This window comes from Macaca thibetana, chromosome 19 (assembly GCF_024542745.1).
Source record: "Macaca thibetana thibetana isolate TM-01 chromosome 19, ASM2454274v1, whole genome shotgun sequence".
Classification (NCBI taxonomy): Eukaryota; Metazoa; Chordata; class Mammalia; order Primates; family Cercopithecidae; genus Macaca; species Macaca thibetana.
Window position 1 is genome coordinate 15,842,425 of NC_065596.1, and position 22,017 is coordinate 15,864,441.

At 54.8% G+C, this 22,017-nt stretch overlaps 2 protein-coding genes across 5 annotated transcripts in view; both read left to right on the top strand.

The window, feature by feature from the left end:
* Nucleotides 1-22,017, top strand: part of CD320 (CD320 molecule) — a 61,123-nt gene that overhangs the window by 18,906 nt on the left and 20,200 nt on the right. The window lies entirely within an intron of this gene.
* On the top strand, nucleotides 750-21,944 carry KANK3 (KN motif and ankyrin repeat domains 3). Of its 4 annotated transcripts, none has more exons than XM_050770183.1 (12): nucleotides 750-795; nucleotides 5,161-5,388; nucleotides 6,460-6,521; nucleotides 8,254-9,531; nucleotides 9,612-9,711; nucleotides 9,916-10,122; nucleotides 10,224-10,308; nucleotides 10,779-10,995; nucleotides 18,829-18,974; nucleotides 19,099-19,299; nucleotides 19,382-19,480; nucleotides 21,603-21,944. In XM_050770183.1, exons 3-12 carry the CDS (start codon nucleotides 6,488-6,490, stop codon nucleotides 21,684-21,686), a joined length of 2,451 nt encoding a protein of 816 aa, XP_050626140.1. In that variant the 5' UTR covers nucleotides 750-795; nucleotides 5,161-5,388; nucleotides 6,460-6,487; the 3' UTR covers nucleotides 21,687-21,944. The 4 variants fall into 4 exon arrangements, with proteins under 4 accessions (XP_050626140.1, XP_050626138.1, XP_050626141.1 ...); XM_050770184.1 differs by lacking the exon at nucleotides 750-795 and adding an exon at nucleotides 836-969; XM_050770181.1 differs by lacking the exon at nucleotides 5,161-5,388 and having other exon boundaries at nucleotides 758-795.

The following is a 22,017-nucleotide window of genomic DNA, read 5'->3' on the forward strand; positions in this document are numbered from 1 at the left end:
GCCGGGCGCGGTGGCTCACATCTGTAATCCCAACACTTTGGGAGGTTGAGGCAGGCGGATCACTTGAGGTCAGGAGTTCCAGGCCAGCATAGCCAACATGGTGAAACCCCATCTCTACTAAAAATACAAACATTAGCTGGGCGTGGTGGTGTGTGTCTGTAATCCCAGCTACTCGGGAGGCTGAGGCAGGAGAATAGCTTGAACCCGGGAGACAGAGGTTGCAGTGAGTGCCACTGCACTCCAGCCTGGGACTCCGTCTCAAAAAACAAAAACAAAACAAAACAAAACAAAAAACAGTAGGGGAGCCTCAAAAAGTACCTGCGTGTACAGGTGCAAGGAAAAGCACTTCAGATAGGTGGAACCTCATGTGCAGAGGCCCTGCAATGGGGAAGATCCGGGTCCTGGTACTTCACCCAGGCACTGCAAAATAAATGCCAGTTACAGAAATCCCACTGGGTTACTCTTCTACTCATAGTTCTCCCATGGCTCCCTCGGGCTTGTGGATCAAATCCAAGCTCCTTGGCCCGGCGCTGGGCAGGGACTTGACCTCTGCTGGGGCAGAAATGCCACCAGCCCGCGCTCGGCGACCGTCACTCCAGGTCCCGCCCCCAGTCACGCCCTACATTCCAGGCCCCGCCTGCCTGTCCCACCCCACCGTCCCATTGGATAGCGTGGAGGGCCTCAGGGGCTGGTTGGCTGGCATGGCCGTCAGTTAGGGCGAGGGCCTTGATAATCAGTCCCCGGAGTTCGAGGGGGCGGGCTCGGGTGCGGGCGCGGCTGGGGCTGCGGCTTCAGGTAAATCGCCAGCTTGCGGGGACACGGATGGGGGATCCCTGGGAGGTTGGATTCGGGGACGCACCGGGACCCGGCGCTACGCTGCGTTTCCAGCCCCACTGCGGACTCTGCCCGCTGCGACGGGGCGGGCGCCGTGTCCTCGGGCCGGGACCCCTCCCACATTGGGAGACCCAGGTGGGTAGCGAGCAGAGTGGGGGGCTCTGGAGGCGTGGGCTCGCCCCCCTCTCGCCCTTCGGGAGCTCACTGAGGGGCTTGTTCGCTTCCTAATACCACAACCGGCTCTGGGACCCTTTCCCGGGGCGGCTTGGGGACCCCATCCAGCCCCTCGCGCTGGGCTGGGTGTGGGAGCGTGACACGGAAACGGTGTTTTGGGGAGGGACGCACGGCCCCCGGACCCGCAGACAATGGGTAGCGGATGGGACCGCCCGGCGGCGCTTCCTGTAGGAAACTGCTCTGTCTCTGTGCCGCTAGGAAGACCTGGGGGTGGACGGGTGATGATGACTTTAGCACCCCCCTTCCTGCCGTCACCAACCCCCCCCCACCTCAAGAGTCTGAGAGTCCCAGCAAACATCAGGGGCTGCCAGTACTCAGGGCCTCCTGGAAGGCGCCCTCTCCCCAGGACTGGGATCCTCACTGGCCTGCCGTGGCCCCCACCACTCCGGTTTGGTGATCACAGCTCTACGTCCCAAAATAGTCCCTGGGGCGGGAGAGGGGGCGTATGGCGTCGGCTCTGACGGCCTAATGAGGGGGTCTCAGGCAGAGAATCCGGATCTAGCCGTGACAGCCAGGGCAGGGAGCGGAGGAGAGGGAAGGCAGCTCCACGCCCCACTCCAGTCCACCCCCAATCAGGGACACCCACAGAGTCTGACACAGGTGTAGGCTGGGAGGGACAAGCTCCTTAAGGCTCCCTGCTCTTGCTGGTAAGGGGAAGGGGCTGTTTCTAGAAAGCATTCAAGTCCAGCCTTGGTGGTTCATGACTGTAATCCCAGCACTTGGGGAGGTCGAGTAGGGCTGATCTCTCGAGGTCGGGAGTTTGAGACCAGACTGACCAACATGATGAAACCCCGTCTCTACTAAAAATTCAAACATTAGCCGGGTGTGGTGGCAGGTGCTTGTAATCCCAGCTACTCAGGAGGCTAAGGCAGGAGAGTCGCTTGAACCCTGGGCTCGGAGGTTGCAGTGAGCCGAGATCCCACCACTGCACTCCAGCCTGGGTGACAGAGACTCCGTCTCAAAAATAAAAATAAAAAAAAGAAAGCATTCAAGTGTAGTGGCCAAAGCAAGGACTCTGGAAGACCTGCCTGGGTTTAAATCCTGCCTCTCCCTGTTTATGACGGGACACAGGCAGAACACTAAACTGTTCTGTGTCTCAGTTTCTCCATCTGTACAATAGGGGAAGGGACAATGGTCATAGGAAATCCAACCTCAGTGGATTTAGCTAGGATTTTAAAAAAATAAGTCAAAATCAGGTGCAGTAGCTCATGCCTATAATCCCAGCACTCTGGGAGGCTGAACTGGGGAGATTGCCTGAGCCCAGGAGTTGGAGGCCAGCCTGGGCAACATAGCAAGACACCTGTATCTACAAAAAATAAAATTAGGCCGGGCATGGCTCACACCTGGTTTGAGACCAGCCTGGCCAACATGGTGAAACTCTGTCTCTACTAAAAATACAAAAATTAGCCAGGCATGGTGGTGCACACCTGTAGTCTCAGCTACTTGGGAGGCTGAGGCAGGAGAATCACCTGAACCTGGGAGGCAGAGGTTGCAGTGAGCCGAGATCGCACCACTGCACTCCAGCCTGGGCGACAGAGCATGACTCCATCTAAAACAAACAAACAAAAAATTTAAACTATTAGCCTGAATTAGCCAGTTGTAGAGGTCCATTACTGTAGTCTCAGCTATTTGGGAGGCTGAGGCGGGAGGATCACTTGAGCTCAGGGGTTCAAGGCCACGGTGAGCTATGATGGAGCCACTGACTCCAGCCTGGGTGACACAGCGAGTGAGACCTTGCCTCTTAAAAAAAAAAAAGTAAATATCCATAAATTCCTTAGACTAGAGGCTGGCCCATAGTAAATGTCAAAAGTGTTGTTATTATTTGATATTCTGGAGGAATCCATTCCTTTCTTAGCCCAGCCTCTGGATCCAACTGCTTCAGCTAGTTTAGGTCTTAGGAATGACCCACAGCTGTCTTCTGAGATCCCAGGGCCTGGGATTTGGGTGTGACCAGGTCACCGGAGGAGGACGCTGACCCCATTGCGTCATACAGCCAGCTGTGTGAGAAGCAGACCCAGACCCCCCAACCCTTGATCTGGACTCTTTCCACAACCCAGTTCTTCCCTGGCAATTTCCTGAAAGCAAGTGATGAACGGCATTGGCTGTCCTCTGCAATGACCTGCTGGCCTGTTGACCCACCCCTTGCAGCCGGTGTGAAGGGACGGGAAACAGCTGCGTGGGGACTGGAAAGGGCCCCCTGCCTGGCCTTGGAGTGGGAAGGGAGGGGTCACGGACCTCGGCCAGACAGAAGTGGGAGGTGGGGTGAGGGTTTCCCCAGCAGCGGAGTAGGGTAATGAGTCAGGAGGGCTGGTGGGTGCTCAATGCTTGGTAGTATCAGGCACACAGGTGGTCACCAGGGATTCGAGAAGCCAGAAGGCGTGGCTGGGAGTGTTGCCATGTGGTTAGCCCAGATGGGCAGTGGCCCAGGGACAGGATGAACTGGGTCTGGCAGACGCCTGTCAGTGGAGGACTGGACAGGTAAGGGGCAGTGAGAAGCTGTGGCAGGGACCTGCTGGCAAGGGGTCCGCAGAAGATGGGCAGAGCCTAATCTGAGGGTGCTTCCCACAGGCAACTGATTTAATTGTTCTGTTCCTCAGTTTCTCCATCTGCAAAATATGAATAATAATACTACTTTGCAGTATGCAAAGTGTTGTATGGGGGATATATGTGTGTGTGTGTGTGTGTATATATATATATAGAGAGAGAGAGAGACTTTTTTTTTTTTTTTTTTTTTTTGAGACGGAGTCTGGCTCTGTCCCCTAGGCTGGAGAGCAATTGCACGATCTCAGCTCACTGCAACCTCTGCCTCCCGGGTTCAAGCGATTCCCCTGCCTCAGCCTCCTGAGTAGCTGGGATTACAGGCATGCACCATTGTGTCCAGCTATGGGGATTACATGTCATCAGGCAGGACACACCATAGGCACTTTCCCCTCCCCGAAGGTTTTCCATATGGGCTTTCCAAAGCCCATCTTTCCCACTCTGTGCTCCCATTCTTTACTTTTCTTTCTTTTTTCATTTTCTTTTCTTTTCTTTTTTTTTTGAGACAAGGTCTTGCTCTGTCACCCAGGCTGGAATGCAGTGGCATGATCATAGCTCACTGCAGCCTGCATCTCCTGGACTCAAGAGATACTCCTGCCTCAGCTTCTTGAGTAGCTGGGACTACAGGTGCATGCCAACACATCCAGGAAATGTGTGTGTTTTTTGTAGAGATGGGGTTTTGCCATTTCTTTTTTTATTTATTTATTTATTTATTTATTTATTTATTTATTTATTTATTTTGAGACACAGCTTTGCTCTGTTGCCCAGGCTGGAGTGCAATGACTCGATCTCAGCTCACCACAACCTCTGCCTCTAAGGTTCAAACGATTCTTCTGCCTCAGCCTCCCGGGTAGCTGGGATTACAGGCGTGCACCACCACGCCCAGCTAATTTTGTATTTTTAGTAGAGATGAGGCTTCTCTATGTTGGCCAGGCTGCTCTTGAACTCCTGACCTCAGGTGATCCACCCACCTCGATCTCCCAAAGTGCTGACATTACAGGCATGAGCCACTGTGCTGGTGGTTTCGCTATTTAAAAAAAAAAAAAGTAGAGATAGCGGCCAGACACGGTGGCTCATGCCTGTAATCCCAGCACTTTGGGAGGCTGAGGTGGGTGGATCACCTGAGGTCAGGAGTTCGAGACCAGCCTGACCAACATGATGAAACCCTGTATCTACTAAAAATACAAAAAATTAGCAGGGTGTAGTAGCAGTGGCTGTAATCCCAGCTACTTGGGAGGCTGAGGCAGAAGAATCACTTGAACCTGGGAGGTGGAGGTTGTAGTGAGCTGAGATCGAGCTATTGCACTCCAGCCTGGGCAACAAGAGGGAAATTCTGTCTCAAAAAAAAAAAAAAGAAAAGAAAAAAGAGATAGGGTCTCACTATGTTGCCCAGGTGGGTCTTGACTCCTAGGCTCAAGCGATCCTTCTGCTTTGGCTTTCCAGAGTGCTGAGATTTCACCCTGTGCTTTTTGAACCAAAGTTCTGGATTCAATGTTTGTCCTTGTTAAATATCACATTATTATATGTGGCCCAATCTTCCTCACTCTCTTACAGCCTCCATCATGTCATCTAAACAGTCACGTTCCCAGACAGCCTCATGAATAATACAGCTCTGACAACCCAGGTGTTTGTGTTTGCATTACAAACTTACGAGCCAAGGATCAAGCCTGTGACACTCCACTAGCGACATTCCAGGGAGACAAGTATCTATTGATTTGGATCTTTGGTGCATCCAGCCCGCAATTCCCCATCATTCCTGCAAGAGTTTCACAACTGACCTTGGTAAAACTTTAGATGCACAATTACATCTTTTTTTTTTTTTTTTTTTTTTTTTTTGAGACGGAATCTTGCTCTGTTGCCAGGCTGGAGTGTAGTGGCGCGATCTTAGCTCACTGCAACCTCCGCCTCCTGGGTTCAAGCGATTCTCCTGCCTCGGCCTCCTGAGTAGATGGGACTTCAGATGCACGCCACCACACCTGGCTAACTTCTGTATCTTTAGTAGAGACGGGGTTTCACCATGTTGGCCAGGCTGGTCTTGAACTCCTGACTTCGGGTGATCTGCCCCTCTCGGCCTCCCAGAGCGCTGGGATTACAGGCATAAGCCAGGGTACCTGGTTCCAGATGAGTTTTTAATGATCCTGTGAAGGGCTTCCAGCTCTGGTCTTCCTTTCCTAAAGGCTCATACTCCACTACATAGAGCATCCATTTCTAATTTTCCCCAGAGATTATCAGAAAACTCAGCAGGTCTGGAACGCCTTCCCGACTCCCAGCTACCCTTGTTTTCTTGGTCATCTTCTTTTTGCTTGATGTCTTTCCTGCTTCCTCCTGCCCAGCAGGCTGATGTCTGACACCTGGGGATCATTCATTCCATCCAAAGTTTCAAGGTCAGCTAGGCACGGTGGCTCATGCTTGTAATCCCAGTACTTTGGGAGGCCGAGGCAGGCGGATAGCTTGAGGTCAGGAGTTCGACACCAGCCTGGCCAACATGGTGAAACCTCATCTTTACTAAAAATACAAAAATTAGCCAGGCGTGGTGGTGGGCGTCTGTAATCCTAACCACTCAGGAGGCTGAGGCAGGAGAATCACTTGAACCCGGGAGGTGGAGGCTGCAATGAGCCGAGACTGCAGCATTGCACACCAGCCTGGGTGACAGAGTGAGACTCTGTCTCAAAAAACAAACAAACAAAAAAAGTTTCAAGGTCTCTTGTGGGAAGAGGAAAGAGAGGGCATGTGTGGAGGGAGGTTGGTGGGTGGAGGAGAGCTCTTGGGTCCTGTTTACTTAGACTCAAAGGCAGGCCCCAGAGGCTCCAGCCAGAGGGACAGCACCCAGCCCCACCCTCACCCCTTTTGCAGGGTGCCTCTGACAGCTGCTGCAGGAAACATGGCCAAGTTTGCCCTGCATCAGAACCTGCCTGGTGAGTGTGCAAAAAGAGATATGTGTGTGCGCGCATGCACAGAGAAATGCTTGATGCCTGTGTGTGTGGACACAGCCCTCCAGTGGCCAGAGGGTCCTCTCCAATGTCATGAGCCTGCTTTAAACCACCTATGGTATCAATCACGGCCGGGTGCGGTGGCTCATGCCTGTAATCCCAGCACTTTGGGAGGCCTTGGTGGGGGGATCACTTGAGATCAGGAGTTCAAGACCAGCCTGGGCAACATGGTAAAACCCTGTCTCTACTAAAAATACAAAAATTAGCCAGGCATGGTGGCGCGTGCCTGTAGTCCCAGCTACTCGGGAGGCTGAGGCAGGAGAATTCCTTGAACCTGAGAGGCAGAGGTTGCAATGAGCCGAGATGGCACTACAGCACTCCAGTCTAGGCAACAGAGCGAGACTCCGTCTCAAACAAAGAAAAAATCAAAACAAAAAAACTCCCACCTATGGCACAAATCACAAGTGGACTACAAGCCCCCTCCCCAGGTAGCCCTCAAACCAGGAAAGTGTGGCCCCTGTGCCTCCATTCCTCTTCCCCCTGCCTTCCTTTACTCTGCTCGGGACACCCTGGTCTCCAGCTGGCTGTGACTCCAGCTGGCCCTCCTCCCTCCTACCCCAGGGTATTTCCATGGGCTGTTTTCTTCTAGAAACCTTTTCCCAGCTGCTTCCTCCTCATCCTGCAGGGCTTCCCCTGGGCCAACCTTTTTTTTTTTTTTTTTTTTTTTTTTGAGACAGGGTCTCACTCTGTCACCCAGTTTGGAGTGCAGTGGTGCGATCTCGGCTCACTGCAACCTCTGCCTCCCCGGCTCAAGTGATCCTCCCACCTCAGCCTCCTGAGTAGCTGAGACTACAGACGCTCACCATTATGCACAGCTATTTCTTTTTCTTTCTTTTTTTTTTTTTGGAGATGAGGTCTCACTTTGTTGCCCAGGTTTGTCTCGAACTCCTAAGCTCTAGCGATCCACCCGCCTCGGCCTCCCAAAATGTTGAGATTACAGGCGTGAGCCACCACGTCGGGCCCGGGCTCCTTTTTTTTTTTTTTTTTTTTTTTTTTTTTTTTTTTTTAATTTATTTTGAGAGGGTCTCCTCTGTCGCCCAGGCTGGAGTGCAGTGGTGCGATCTCCGCTCACCGCAAACTCCGCCTACCAGAATCAAGTGATACTCCTGCTTCAGCTTCCGGAGTAGCTGGGATTATAGGCGCGCGCCACTACCGCCCAGCTAATTTTCTTATTTTTAGCCCAGACTGGGTTTCACCATGTTGGCCAGGCTGGTCTGGAACCCCTGACCTCAGGTGATCCGCCTGTGTCGGCCTCCCAAAATGCTGCGACTACAGGCGCGAACCACCACGCCGGGCCAGGGCTCCCCTCCACAGGAAAGTCCCCTACACGGGAAAGCTTCCCTGGCAACCAGAGGCTAAGTAGCGCCTCCTCCGTTTATTCCATTATTATTATCATTGCCTTAGGTATCGTTTAGAAGGATGCTTATCTGCTTTCTACAGGAGGACAGGGATGTTTGTCTAGCTCACTGCTTTGTCCCCAGGGCCTAGAAACGTGCTTAGCATACAGTAGGCGCTCATTAAACGTGCGATTGAGTGAAAACTTGGGTACAGATAGGTGTGAAGCGTGGACATGGGTGGGGGACACCTCGGTTTGTTTAGTATCTCCCGGGTCTCCCTGTTCTGATGCCCCTTCCCCGTGCCCCCGTCGTGCCTCCAGACCTGGGCGGCCCCCGCCTGTGCCCGGTCCCCGCCACCGGGGGCGCCCGCAGCCCGAGCTCGCCCTACTTGGTGGAGACGCCCTATGGCTTCCACCTGGACCTGGACTTCCTCAAGTACATAGAGGAGTTGGAGCGTGGCCCCGCCGCCCGCCGCGTCCCTGGACCCCTGCCCGCGCGCCGTCCCCGCGCGCCCCGGCCCGGCCTCGCGGGCGCACGTAGCCCAGGCGCCTGGACATCCAGCGAGTCCCTGGCCAGTGACGACGGTGGAGCACCGGGCGTACTCTCCCCGGGCGCGTCCTCCGAGCCCCTGATGTCGCCGCGCGCGCCCGTGCGCAACCCGCGCGTCGAGCACACGCTTCGGGAGACCAGCCGACGGCTGGAGCTGGCGCAGGCACACGAGCGCGCGCCCAGCCCCGGCCGCGGGGTCCCTCGCAGCCCACGAGTGTCCGGCCGCAGCAGCCCCGCCCCTAACCTTGCCCCTGCCTCGCCCGGCCCTGCCCAACTGCAGCTGGTACGCGAGCAGATGGCCGCGGCGCTGAGGCGCCTGCGCGAGCTCGAGGACCAGGCGCGAGCGCTGCCCGAGCTGCAGGAGCAGGTGCGCACCCTGCGTGCTGAGAAGGCGCGGCTGCTGGCCGGGCGCGCGCAGTCCGAGCCAGACTGGGAGGCTGAGACGCGCCCGGACAAGCTCGCCCAGCTGCGGCGGCTTACCGAGCGCCTGGCCACCTCCGAGCGCGGCGTCCGTGCCAAGGCCAGCCCCCGGGCTGACGGCCCAGACGGCCTGGCTGCAGGGCGCAGCGAGGGCGCGCTCCAGGTCCTCGACGGGGCGGTCGGGAGTCTCGATGGGACACCCCAGACCCGGGAGGTGGCTGTCGAGGCCGTGAGCGAGACCCGAGAAACGGGTGCCCAGGCCGTGCCGGAGACCCGGGAGGCCGGCGTGGAGGCTGCCCCCGAGACCGTTGAGGCAGATGCATGGGTGACCGAGGCGCTGCTGGGGCTGCCCGCGGTCGCCGAGCGTGAGCTGGAGCTGCTGCGAGCCAGCCTGGAGCACCAGCGCGGGGTGAGTGAACTTCTGCGGGGCCGGCTGCGGGAGCTGGAAGAGGTCCGCGAGGCTGCGGAGGAGGCAGAGGTGGGGGCCCAGCTGCACGAGGCCACCACCCAGACCCTGTGGAGCTGTGCCGAAAAGGCCGCGCAGACCGAGCCCCCGGCGGAGGTGCCCTCGCTGATTCAGGAGAGCTCGCCCGGATCCACGGACAGAGACAGGGCCGTGGCGCCCGCGGGTGAGTCCCAACCCCGTCGCTGGGCCCTGGCTTGCTGGGCGCCGGACTCGAACTCAGTGCCCTCATCTCATCCCCGCCAGGCATCCTCAAATCCATCATGAAGAAGAGAGACGGCACCGCTGGTGCCCAACCCAGCTCCGGACCCAAGAACCTGCAGTTTGTTGGGGTCCTCAACGGAGAGTGAGCGCCTTTCCCCTCCCGTGGCATCTTCTGCCGGGACATAGACTGGGGTTGGAACCCCAGCTCTGCCCCTCTGCTAGCAGCGTGGTCTGGGAAATCCTCAGTTTCCTCATCTATAAAATGGGAACGTCCACACCCACGTCGCAGGTCTCCAGAACGAGCCCACAGGGTAGGTTTAGCAGACGCCTCCCACCCTGCCCCCAGGTACGAGAGCTCCTCCAGCGAGGACGCCAGCGACAGCGATGGCGACAGCGACAACGGTGGCGCCGAGCCCCCGGGTAGCTCCTCAGGCTCCGGGGATGACAGCGGCGGGGAATCCGACTCGGGCACCCCTGGCCCTCCCAGCGGCGGGGACATCCGGGACCCTGAGCCCGAGGCGGAGGCAGAGCCTCAGCCGGTGGCACAGGGGAGGTGAGCGGCGCTCGCTAGGAGTTTGGAGAGGAGGCAGCTGCTCCCCTCCTGGTCGGCGCTGCCCCCGATCCATCCTGAGCCTTTCCTGGCGTTCTCTGCAGGTGTGAGTTGAGCCCACGTCTAAGGGAGGCGTGCGCAGCGCTGCAGCGGCAGCTGAGCCGGCCCCGCGGAGTAGCCCGCGACGGCGTGAGTGCCCCGGGAGCCCAGCACCAGGGAGTGGCGCGGGCGCCTCCAAGAACCTCTGACACCCACTTAGGGGAGCGCACCGGGTTCCATCCCTTCCCGCCAGGCATCTGGCCTTATCCCGGGTTCTCCGAAGGGATCTCCTTCCCAGGACAGCGCCGATCTTTCCTTGGTTTCCCCAAAGAGGCCCGGCCCCGGCCCCACTCCCGGACTCCCCAGGGGCAAGCGCTCATTGCCTTTCCCCATTCCAGTTTCTCCCGCAAAATCTTCCCTAGAAGGAAAGGACCCCCTCCCCGCATGTTTGCCCTCCGATAGGGGTGTGGCCCCGACGCTCCATCTGGGTCCGCATGGCTCCCCACCGGGGCGAGGAGTGACCTTCCTTCCCTGCCTGGAAACGCCAAAGGGGTCTCTTCCCAGTACCCCCTCCAACTCCCCCAACATCGCTGATGTCATCTTCGCCCCTATCCCGGCAGGGTGCAGTGCGCCTCGTGGCCCAGGAGTGGTTTCGAGTGTCCAGCCAGCGGCGCTCTCAGGCGGAGCCCGTGGCCAGGATGCTGGAAGGAGTGAGGCACCTGGGACCCGAGCTGCTGGCGCACGTGGTGAACCTGACGGATGGCAACGGAAACACGGCCCTCCACTACAGTGTGTCCCACGGGAATCTGGCCATCGCAAGCCTGCTCCTGAATACGGGTCAGAGCTAAGGGAGGGTGGGTGGGACACGAGGAAATAGGGGAGGAGAGGGCAGGGGGCCGACCTAGGCTCAAAGACTCTGGAGATGAAAGCAGAGAATGGCTGCCAGCACAGGGCACCACTCCTCCTCGAGTTATGTTATGTTATGTTATGTTATGTTATGTTTATGTTATGTTATGTTATTTTTGAGAGGGAGTCTCAAACTGTCACCAGGCTGGAGCGCAGTGGCGCCATCTCGGCCCATTGCAACCTCTGCCTCCCAGGTACAAGCGATTCTCCTGCCTCAGCCTCCCGAGTAGCTGGGACTACAGACGTGCGCCACCACGCCCAGCTAATTTTTGTATTTTTAGTGGAGATGGGGTTTCACCATGTTGACCAGGATGGTATTGATCTCCTGACCTCATGATCTGCCTGCCTCAGCCTCCCAAAGTGCTGGGATTACAGGTGTGAGTGACTGCACCCAGTCAACCTCCTCAGGTTTTAAACCTCTTCGTGTCTGGGTTCTGAAAGGCCTTCTGCCCTCTGGGCCAGGCACAGTGGCTCATGCCTGTAATCCCAGCACTTTGGGAGGCTGAGGTGGGCAGATCACTTGAGGTCAGGAGTTCGAGACCAGCGTGGCCAACATGGCAAAACCCCATCTCTACTAAAAATACAAAAATTAGTTGGGTGTGGTGGCACATGCCTGTAATTCCAGCTAATCAGGAGGTTGAGGGAGGAGAATAGCTTGAACCTGGGAGGCAGAGGTTGCAGTGAGCTGAGATCGTGCTACTGCACTCCAGCCTGTGCGACAGAGTGAGACTCAGTCTCAAAAACAAAAACAAAACAAAACCAAACAAAAAAAACTTGCAGGGCGTGGTGGTGGGAACCTGTAATCCCAGTTATTAGGGAGGCTGAGGTGCAGGGATCACTTGAACCCAGGAGGCGGAGGTTGCAGTAAGCCAAGAGTGAACACCACTGCACTTCAGCCTGGGCCGCAAAGCAAGACTCCGTCTGGAAAAAAAAAAAAAAAAAAGGAAAAGAGGCCTTTTGGCCCCACCATACCTCTAGTTCTGCCCTGAGGCTCCTCCCACTTTGCAGCTGGAGGGAATAAACAGCTCTGGGCTTAGGTAAACCTCAGTTTAGGGGCATTATTTAATCTTACTCGTGAAATGGGGTTGGCAAGGCCTCCCTCCCTGGGTAGCTATGATAATACGGGTGGTAGGAGATCAGTAAATGGCCACCATGTGCTCTGTCCCTGAATCTCCAGCCGGAGCACTCACGGAGTTCCTAAGCCCCAGTGTCTAGCCTGGAGGGGAGGAACTCACCAGGCGGGGCTCTGACTCCTTCCTGGGATGGGACACTCTGCCCCACCCACCTCCAGCTGCTTGCCCCAATAAACTGGGCACAAAGGGTCTGGTGGGCGGTAAACAAACTGCTGTCCACCAGGAGCCCCCTCCCTCCAGGTGCCCTCCTGCAGGTTCAGAAACCTCTGAGTCAGCCTTTGGGCACCTCTGGCACTAACTGCAGGCTGAGGCGGGCCCACTGCCTGCCCTGAACCCCCTAAACACACAGATCCCTCCCATCCCTGCAGTCTTTATGACCTAGGAAAGGATACAGCTGCTCTGGAAGCTGGGCCATTGTCAGAGACAGGGGACACTGAATGAATCTAAATGAATTTCTTGGACATCTCATGCCTTAAAGGGGGCTGGGGCTATGGCAGGGGAGTTGGCATCGTTGGTCACCACAAGAGGCCTCATGCTCCTTGGCCCCCTTATCTCCTGCATTTGAATCCTTACTTGTTTTGTTGTTGTTGTTTATTTTTTTTTGAGATGGAGTCTCGCTCTGTTGCCCAGGCTGGAGTGCAGTGGCACGATCTCTCTGCTCACTGCAACCTCCGCCTTCCGGTTTCAAGCGATTCTCCTCCCTCAGCCTCCCAAGCAGCTGGGACTACAGGCGCCCACCACCATGCCCAGCTAATTTTTGTACTTTCAGTAGAGACAGGGTTTCAACATGTTGGCCAGGCTGGTCTCAAACTCCTGACCTCAACTGATCAGCCTGCCTCGGCCTCCCAAAGTGCTAGTATTACAAGCGTTAGCCACTGTGCCCAGCCCTGTTTGTTTGTTTGAACAGAGTCTCGCTCTGTCGCCCAGGCTGGAGTGCAGTGGTGCAATCTCAGCTCACTGCAACCTTCACCTCCCAGGTTCAAGTGATTCTTGTGTCTCAGCCTCCTGAGTAGCTGGGATTATGGGCGCGCATACCACACCCGGCTTTTTTTTTTTTTTTTGAGATGGAGTTTCGCTTTTGTTGCCCAGGCTACAATGCAATGGCACAATCTTGGCTCACTGCAACCTCTGCCTTCCAGATTCAAGCTGTTCTCCTGCCTCAGGCTCCCAAGTAACTGGGATTACGGGCATGCACCACCACACCCGGCTAATTTTGTATTTTTAGTAGAGATGGGGTTTCTCCATGTTGGTTAGGCTGGTCTCGAACTCCCGACCTCAGATGATTTGCCCGCCTTGGCCTCCCAAAGTGCTGGGATTACAGGTGTGAGCTACCGCACCCGGCCAATTTTTACATTTTTAGTACAGACGGGTTTCACCATGTTGCCAGGCTGGTCTTGAACTCCTGACCTCAAGTGATCCTCCTGCCTAGGCCTCCCAATGTGCTGGTATTACAGGTGTGAACCAGTGTGCCCAGCCTCTAATTCCCATTTGGCTCGGCCTCTCCAGACCCTCTCCTGGTTCTCACCCATCTCCGCTCTGCCTGTACTTGCTTGCTGTCATATACACTAATGCCCCTGCATTCAGGAGCTGTTTCCTCTTTCATGCCCTGGAATCCAGGGCCTGGAGGTACCTGGGTGTGCCCTTTGTTCTTGCTCTCCACTTCCAGACCTTTACCCCTCTTCCTTCTCAAACCCTACCTTGGAGCATCTTGTCACTAACTAGACCCCTCCCCACTCTGCCTCTCCGGCTTCTACCTCTGACCTCAAGTAGCTCCTTGTTTCTTGAACCTTAGCTCCTGGCCAGTTCTCCCTCTCTCCCTCCAGCCTAATCCCTGCTGCAAAGCAGGTCCACTGTGCACTGGTTACCCCTTCAGCCCATTGCACCTTGGAATGTGCTTTTCCTACCTGCCCGAGTCTGGTAAGGTAGAATACTCATTCACATAACGAGTTACACGAAGCAGGTTCCTTATTTACAGATAGGCAGCAAGGGACAGCAGAAGCCTAAGACTGACAGTGAGCAATCCCCCAAGGCTCAGGAAGGCTGCCCAAGATGGATGGCATCTGGTCTGCAGGTGCCCCACTTGCACTGCAGGTGGAAAGCAGCCCATTCTAGGTTTATACCCTGGGGAACAGGAATTGCTGGGCTAACGCATTAAAGGACAACCTGTTTCTAGATGGGGACAGGAACAGAGCCTAGGCTGTTCCAGCCAGTTCCTCCTTATCTCAAGATTGCATTTCCAGAGCATTGAGACGGAGTTCCGCTCTTGTTGCCCAGGCTACAGTGCAATGGCACAATCTTGGCTCACTGCAACCTCCGCCTCCCAGATTCTCCCGCCTCAGCCTCCTGAGTAGCTGGGATTATAGGCATGATTTTTTTTTTTCCTTTTTTGAGACAGAGTCTCGCTCTGTCGCCCAGGCTGGAGTGCAGTGGCCGGATCTCAGCTCACTGCAAGCTCTGCCTCCCGGGTTTACGCCATTCTCCTGCGTCAGCCTCCCGAGTAGCTGGGACTACAGGTGCCCGCCACCTTGCCCGGCTAGTTTTTTGTATTTTTTTAGTAGAGACGGGGTTTCACTGTGTTCGCCAGGATGGTCTCGGCCTCCCAAAGTGCTGGGATTACAGGCTTGAGCCACCGCGCCTGGCCAATTTTGTATTTTTAGTAGAGACAGAGTTTCTCCATGTTGGTCAGGCTCCACATAGGTTAAAGCATTCTATAGTCGTTTTTGTTTTTTTGAGGCCGAGTCTCGCTCTGTTGCCAGGCTGGAGTGCAGTGGCGTGATCTCGGCTCACTGCAACCTCCGTCTCCCGGGTTCAAGTGATTCTCCTGCCTCAGCCTCCCGAGTAGCTGGGACTATAGGCGCCCGCCACCACGCCCGGCTAATTTGTATTTTTAGTAGAGATGGGGTTTTACCATGTTGGCCAGAATGGTCTCGATCTCTTGACCTCATGATCTGTCCGCCTCAGCCTCCCAAAGTGCTGGGATTACAGGAGTGAGCCACCGTGCCCAGCCTATAGTTATTATTGAGAACTACAAGTGAGAAAGTGGGGAGAACTGTGGTGCGCTTGTCAATTTCTTTTTTTTTTTTTTTTCCTTTTTTGAGACGGAGTCTTGCTCTGTTGCCCAGGCTAGAGTGCATTGGTGTGATCTCAGCTCACTGCAACCTCTGCCTCATGGGTTCAAGTGATTCTCCTGCCTCAGCCTCCTGAGTAGCTGGGATTACTGGCAAGTGCCATCATGCCTGGCGAATTTTTGTATTTTCAGTAGAGACGGGGTTTCACCATGTTGGCCAGGCTGGTCTTGAACTCCTGACATCAGGTGATCTGCCTGCCTCAGCCTCCCAAAGTACTGGGATTACAGGAGTGAGCAACCCCACCCGGCCGACACTTGTCAATTTCAGTATCCTCCCCCATGATCCCTCCAACCTCCTGACTGCTCTCCTTCCTTGACCTTGACTCTGCCCCACATCAGCTTTACAGGTGTAACATCAGCCCCAGACCTTGATGTCACTAATAGTTGTGCCCCTTACAGAAACCCAGCTCCCCACTTCCCGACCCTCACCTCCCAGCTTCTCGGCTCACAGGCTCCCATTCCCCAACTCCAGTCATCCTTGGACCTTATGGAGACAGTTACCCCCTGTGCCCTCGCCGTTTCACAGCCCCCACCCCTTGTCTCTTTGCTTCTGTCATCCTCCTTCAGCCTGTCATGAACTCTTCTCCATACCCCTCTCTCACCTGACCCTACGTGCCTGCCTGACAGACCCACAGCAAACCGTCAAGTGTGTGTTGAATAAATGCCTGCTCCCCCAGAACTTTCAGGAACGTGTAGTTTTGAGTGTGTGTGTGTGGTGGGGGTGGTGAGCCAAGAGTGTAGAGAGAGGATTATCAAGTACAAACACAAATGATTTCAAATGGTAGTAAGGGCCATAGCAGAAGACAACCAGGGGATGAAGTCAACAAAGAGGGTGATTCTTTTTAAATTTTTTTTGTAGGTATGGGGTTTCACCATGTTGCTCAGGCTGGTCTCCAACTCCCAGGCCCAAGTCATCCTCCCACCTCAGTCTCCCAAGTAGCGGGGATTACAGGCATTGTCCACCACACCTGGCTAATTTTTGTATTTTTAGTAGAGATGAAGTCTCGCTGTGTTGCCCAGGCTGTTCTTGAACTCCAGAGCTCAAGTGATCCTCCTGCCTCAGCCTCCAATGTTCTGGAATTCCAGGCGTAAGCCACTGTGCCTGGCCAGGATGATTCTTTAGTTAAGCAAGGCCAAGGGTAGCTGCAAGAGAAAAGGGAGAGGGAGCAGGAAGATGGGTGGGTCCCTTGGCTAGCCTGCAGGGACTGCACTCTGGTTATTTCTGTGTGCTCCCCCCTTACCACCTGACGTCTTACACTGGTGTCTTAGTGGAAGGCATGGACACCCACACAGCATGCCACCCCAACAGGGAACATCCCCCAACCCCTTTTTACAGACAGCTTTGTTCCCAGGCTGAGGTTCAGTGGCGTGATGCAGCCTCAACCTCCCAGACTCAAGCGATCCTTCCACCTCAGCCTCCTGAGTATTTGGGACCACAGGCATGAACCACCACACCCAGCTAATTTTTTTTTTTTTTGGGGGGGGGAATGGAGTCTCGCTCTGTCGCCAGGCTGGAGTGCGGTGGCGTGATATCGGCTCACTGCAACCTCCGCCTCCCGTGTTCAAGCAATTCTCCTGCCTCAGCCTCTCGAGTAGCTGGGACTACAGGCGCACACCACCGACGCCCGGCTAATTTTTTGTATTTTTAGTAGAGACGGTGTTTCACCATGTTGACTCTTTATCTCTTGGCCTTGTGATCTGCCCGCCTCGGCCTTCCAAAGTGCTGGGATTACAGGCATGAGCCACTGTGTCCGGCCAAATTTTTTAAGAGATGGGGGTCTTACTATATTGCTCAGGCTGGCCTCAGACTCCTGGCCTCAAGCGATCTTCCTGCCTTGGCCTCCTTAACCATTGGGTGTACAGTCGTGAGCCACCATGCCTGGCCGCCATTTTTGCTGTCATTTGACTTAACTCTTTACTCCCCAGTCCCTCATCTCAGCTCTCCTTCCTCACTAGGGTATCCATCTCATGACTCCGACCCAGCTCCTTTCCCCAGTCTCCTCACTATATGCCCCTCCTGCCCATTCATTTCCTTAAACTACTTCAATTCTCAGAGCCTTCAGAATGGCAGGAGACAGGGATTAAAACAGCCACTCCAGGAAATGTCATCCAAACAGGCACTGGGAGGAACAGGGGCCAGGATGGTAACAGAACTGATCCCAGAGGAAACTGAGCTCACATTTGTATTTCATTCAGGACAGGCAGCGTTGACCAGGCTGTTTTGCTTCCTAGGGCTGCCATCACAGTATCACTGTGACCTGCTTCAAACAACAGGTGGCCAGAAGTTTGAAATCAAGGTGTTGGCAGGTTTTTTGTTTTTTTGTTTTTTGAGACAGGGTGTCACTCTGTCGCCCAGGTTGGAGTGCAGTAGTGTGATCTTGGCTCACTGCAGCCTCCGCTTCCCAGGTTCAAGTGATTCTCCTGCCTCAGCCTCCCGAGTAGCTGGGATTACAGGTGCCCACCACCACTGCCCTGGCAACGAAATTCATTTTAAATTGTTGCTCCTGGCCAGGCGCGGTGGCTCATGCCTGTAATCCCAGCATTTTGGGAAGCCGAGGCAGGTGAACCACGAGGTCAGGAGTTTGAGACCAGCTTGACCAACATGGTGAAACCCTCTCTACTAAAAATACAAAAATTAGCTGGGTGTGGTGGCGTGTGCCTACTCAGGAGGCCAAGGCAGAAGAACCGCTTGAACCTGGGAGGCAGAGGTTGCAGTGAGCTGAGATTGTGCCACTGCACTCCAGTCTGGGCGACAGAGCCAGACTCCGTCTCTAAATAAATAAAATAGTTGCTCCTGGTTGCTGTGCAGAACCTGAAGTTGATTCAGGGTCAAGGGTGGAGGCTGGCACTGTTCTTTAGGGGAGCAACGATGGTGGCTTGGCGGGCGGTGGCCATGAAAATAAACATATCCTTTTATTATTTAGTCAACAAATGTTTAACTGAGCATGTACTATGTGCCAGGTATCATTCTAAGTATTGAGGGATACAGCTGCAAACAAAACCAAGTCCCTGCCTGATTTGAAACAGGGAGATCTGGGCCAGTGGCTCATGCCTGTAATTCCAGCACTTTGGAAGGCCACGGTGGGTGGATCACTTGAGGTCAGGAGTTAGAGACCAGCCTGGCCAACATGGTGAAACCCTGTCTCTACTAAAAAATACAAAAATTAGCCAGGCGTGGTGGCACATGCTGTAGTTCTAGCTACTTGGGGGGCGGAGGTTGCAGTGAGCTGAGATCGCGCCGCTGCACTCCAGCCTGGGTGACAGAACGAAACTTACGTCTCCAAAAAAAAAAAAAAAAAAAAAAGATGAAATAGGAAGGTCCTTCACTGAATAGATATTTGAGCAACACCCTCATGAGGCAGGAACCACGTGGCTATTGTGGGGAGAACGTTGAAGAGACCACCCCGTATGCAGGTGCTGTGCCCAAGGCTTGCAAGTAGCTGAGTGGATCAAGTCGGGCCGCGGTGTTGGCATCTCTGTGGACAGCCCCCTTTTCTCTCCCAGGGGTCTGCGAGGTCAACCGCCAGAACCGAGCCGGCTACTCAGCCCTCATGCTGGCTGCACTTACCTCTGTGGGGCGGGAGGAGGAGGACATGGCCGTGGTCGAGAGACTCTTCTGCATGGGCGACGTCAATGCCAAGGCCAGTCAGGTGCGTGGACGCCCCCACTGTGGCTCTCAGCCAGCAGTCACTTCCACTTTGGGAGTCAACCTGTCTGTGACCTTCCTTCCCTGAGCCTACCCCAGCCTGTCCCCTCTTCTTCCCCACTCCCCAGACGGGGCAGACAGCCCTCATGCTGGCCATCAGCCATGGCCGACAGGACATGGTGGCATCCCTGCTGGCGTGTGGAGCTGACGTGAATGCGCAGGATGCAGATGGGGCCACGGCGCTGATGTGCGCCAGCGAGTATGGGCGCCTGGACACCGTGCGGCTCCTGCTCGCCCAGCCAGGCTGCGACCCTGCCATCCTGGACAATGTAAGACCCCACAATGGGGCTGGCATCTTGGGGGGTGCCCATGGCTTGGCTCAGGGATCTGACTGTCCCTAACGTTCAACAGGAGGGCACCAGTGCCCTGGCCATCGCCTTGGAGGCTGAGCAGGATGAGGTGGCCGCTTTGCTACATGCCCACCTGAGCTCGGGCCAGCCCGAAACCCAGGTGAGCACAGCTCTGGAGAAACCAGCCTTCCCAGCTGCAAATTCAGTCTGCAGAGGATAGTAAATATGCCCCAGGCCTCCCTTTCTGCTCCCCAAAAGTGGCACCAGGGGTGCAGAACCAGTGTCTAGATTCTCCTATGTGGCTTTTTTTTTTTGGAGACAGGGTCTCACTCTGTAACCCAGGTTGGGGTGTAGTGGCGTGATCAGAGCTCACTGCAGCCTCAAACTCCTGAGTTCAAGGGATCCTTCTGCCTCAGCATCAAGTGCTGGGATTACAGGTGTGAAACCAGAGCGCCTGGCAGGGGCTGGGATTTGATGTGAAAGCAGCAAAACCCCAGTGAGGTTGACACTACCCCAGGTCATGAGACTGAGGCCTCAAAGGGGGAAGCAACTTAAGGTCACAGAGACCTAGCTAAGACCTTTCATGCATGCCTGGGCTCCCGCTACCTACTGCCAGGGAGGCTCTTATCAAAGGAAAAAGGGGCCAGGTGCAGTGGCTCACGCCTGCAATCCCAGCACTCTGGGAGGCCGAGGCGGGTGGATCATGAGGTTAGGAGATTGAGACCATCCTGGCTAACAAGGTGAGACCCCATCTCTACTAAAAATACAAAAATTAGCTGGGCATGGTGGTGCGTGCCTATAATCCCAGCTACTTGGGAGGCTGAGGCAGGAAAATCACTTGAACCTAGGAGGTGGAGGTTGCAGTGAGCCGAGACTGCACCACTGCACTCCAGCCTGGTAACAGAGCGAGACTCTGTCTCAAAAAAACAAAAAAACAAAACAAACAAACCAAAAACAAAGGCCGGGCACGGTGGCTCAAGCCTGTAATCCCAGCACTTTGGGAGGCCAAGACGGGCGGATCACGAGGTCAGGAGATCAAGACTATCCTGGCTAACACAGTGAAACCCCGTCTCTACTAAAAAAAAAATACAAAAAACTAGCCGGGCGAGGTGGCGGGCACCTGTAGTCCCAGCTACTCGGCAGGCTGAGGCAGGAGAATGGCGTAAACCCAGGAGGCGGAGCTTGCAGTGAGCTGAGATCCGGCCACTGCACTCCAGCCTAGGCGACAGAGCGAGACTCCGTCTCAAAAAAAAAAAAAAAAAAGGAAAAAGGAGACCTTTGGCATCAGGCAGGGTGGGGAAGCGGGTCTAGAGCTTCAGAACTGGAGATGGGGTGAGTTTGCAGAACACATTGGCCCCCAACACCACTATACTCTGATGGCAAGTGCCAGGATGTTTCAGCACTTTCATAATCAAAGTATCAGCCCACCCATCCCGTACAGGTTGACCCCAATTTACCATGGCTCCACTAACAATTTTTTATTTAGTTATTTTTCAGACGGAGTCTTGCTCTGTCACCCAGGCTGGAGTGCAGTGGGGCGACTGCAGCTCACTGCAACCTCCACCTCCGGGGTTCAAGCGATTCTTCTGCCTCAGCCTCCTGAGTAGCTGGGATTACAGGCATGTGCCACCATGCCCAGCTCATTTTTGTATTTTTTTTTTTTGAGACAGTTGCTTTGTTGCCCAGGCAAGAGTGCAATGGCACAATCTCGGCTCACTGCAACCTCCACCTCCCAGGTTCCAGAAATTCCCCTGCCTCAGCCTCCCAAGTAGCTGGGATTACAGGTGTGAGCCATTGAGCCTGGTACCACTTACAATTTTTTGACTTCATGATACTGTGAAAGCGATGTGTACTTAGCAGAAACCACACTTTGGCAGAGTATTCAATAAATTACATGAGACATTCGACACTTCATTAAAACAGGCTTTGTGTTAAACGTGTTTCCCCAACTATAGGCTAAGGCGTTCTGAACAGGCTAAAGATGGACCATGCTAAACTGTGGTGTTTGGTAGATTAGGTGTATTAAATACATTTCAACTTGCAATACTTTCAACCTATGATATACTCACCGGGATGTAACCCATTGTAAATTGAGGAACACCTATACTTGCCTCACTGGAAGAGATGTGGGAGGAAGGTCAAGCGCCTCTTCCAGGTCAGAAGGGGCAGAGGTAGGATACAAACCAGGCAGCCTGGCTCCACTAGGTGAGGCTGGTGCTGAATCCCACGTTTCCTGCCTTAAGGAGATTGCAGCAGGCCCCCCTCTTTTCCCCTCTCTCCAGAGCGAGTCACCCCCTGGCTCCCAGACAGCCACACCTGGTGAAGGAGAATGCAGCGACAATGGAGAGAACCCCCAGGTTCAGTGAGCTGCCCCGTCTGGCTCACTACACCTAGCTGTGGGGAGATCTCCTCCTCAGTCAGCTCAGTGTTTGGCGCACAGAATGGTCCAGGGTCCTCTGCTCAGAGGCTAACACTGGCCGAAGAGAAAGGCAATTTCAGTTGGAGTGACTGTGACAGGAAGGGGCTCACCCTGGCCCCACCAAAATGAGGTGGGGACCAAGGAGTGATATAGCCCTGTTTCACCCACTCTCTGAAACTTCTTTGCTAATAAAACATTCCTACTACGCTTGTGTTTTGTTCGGGGTAGAGGGTGCACATATACAAATACGACCCCCCCACCTCAAAAAAGAAAAGCTT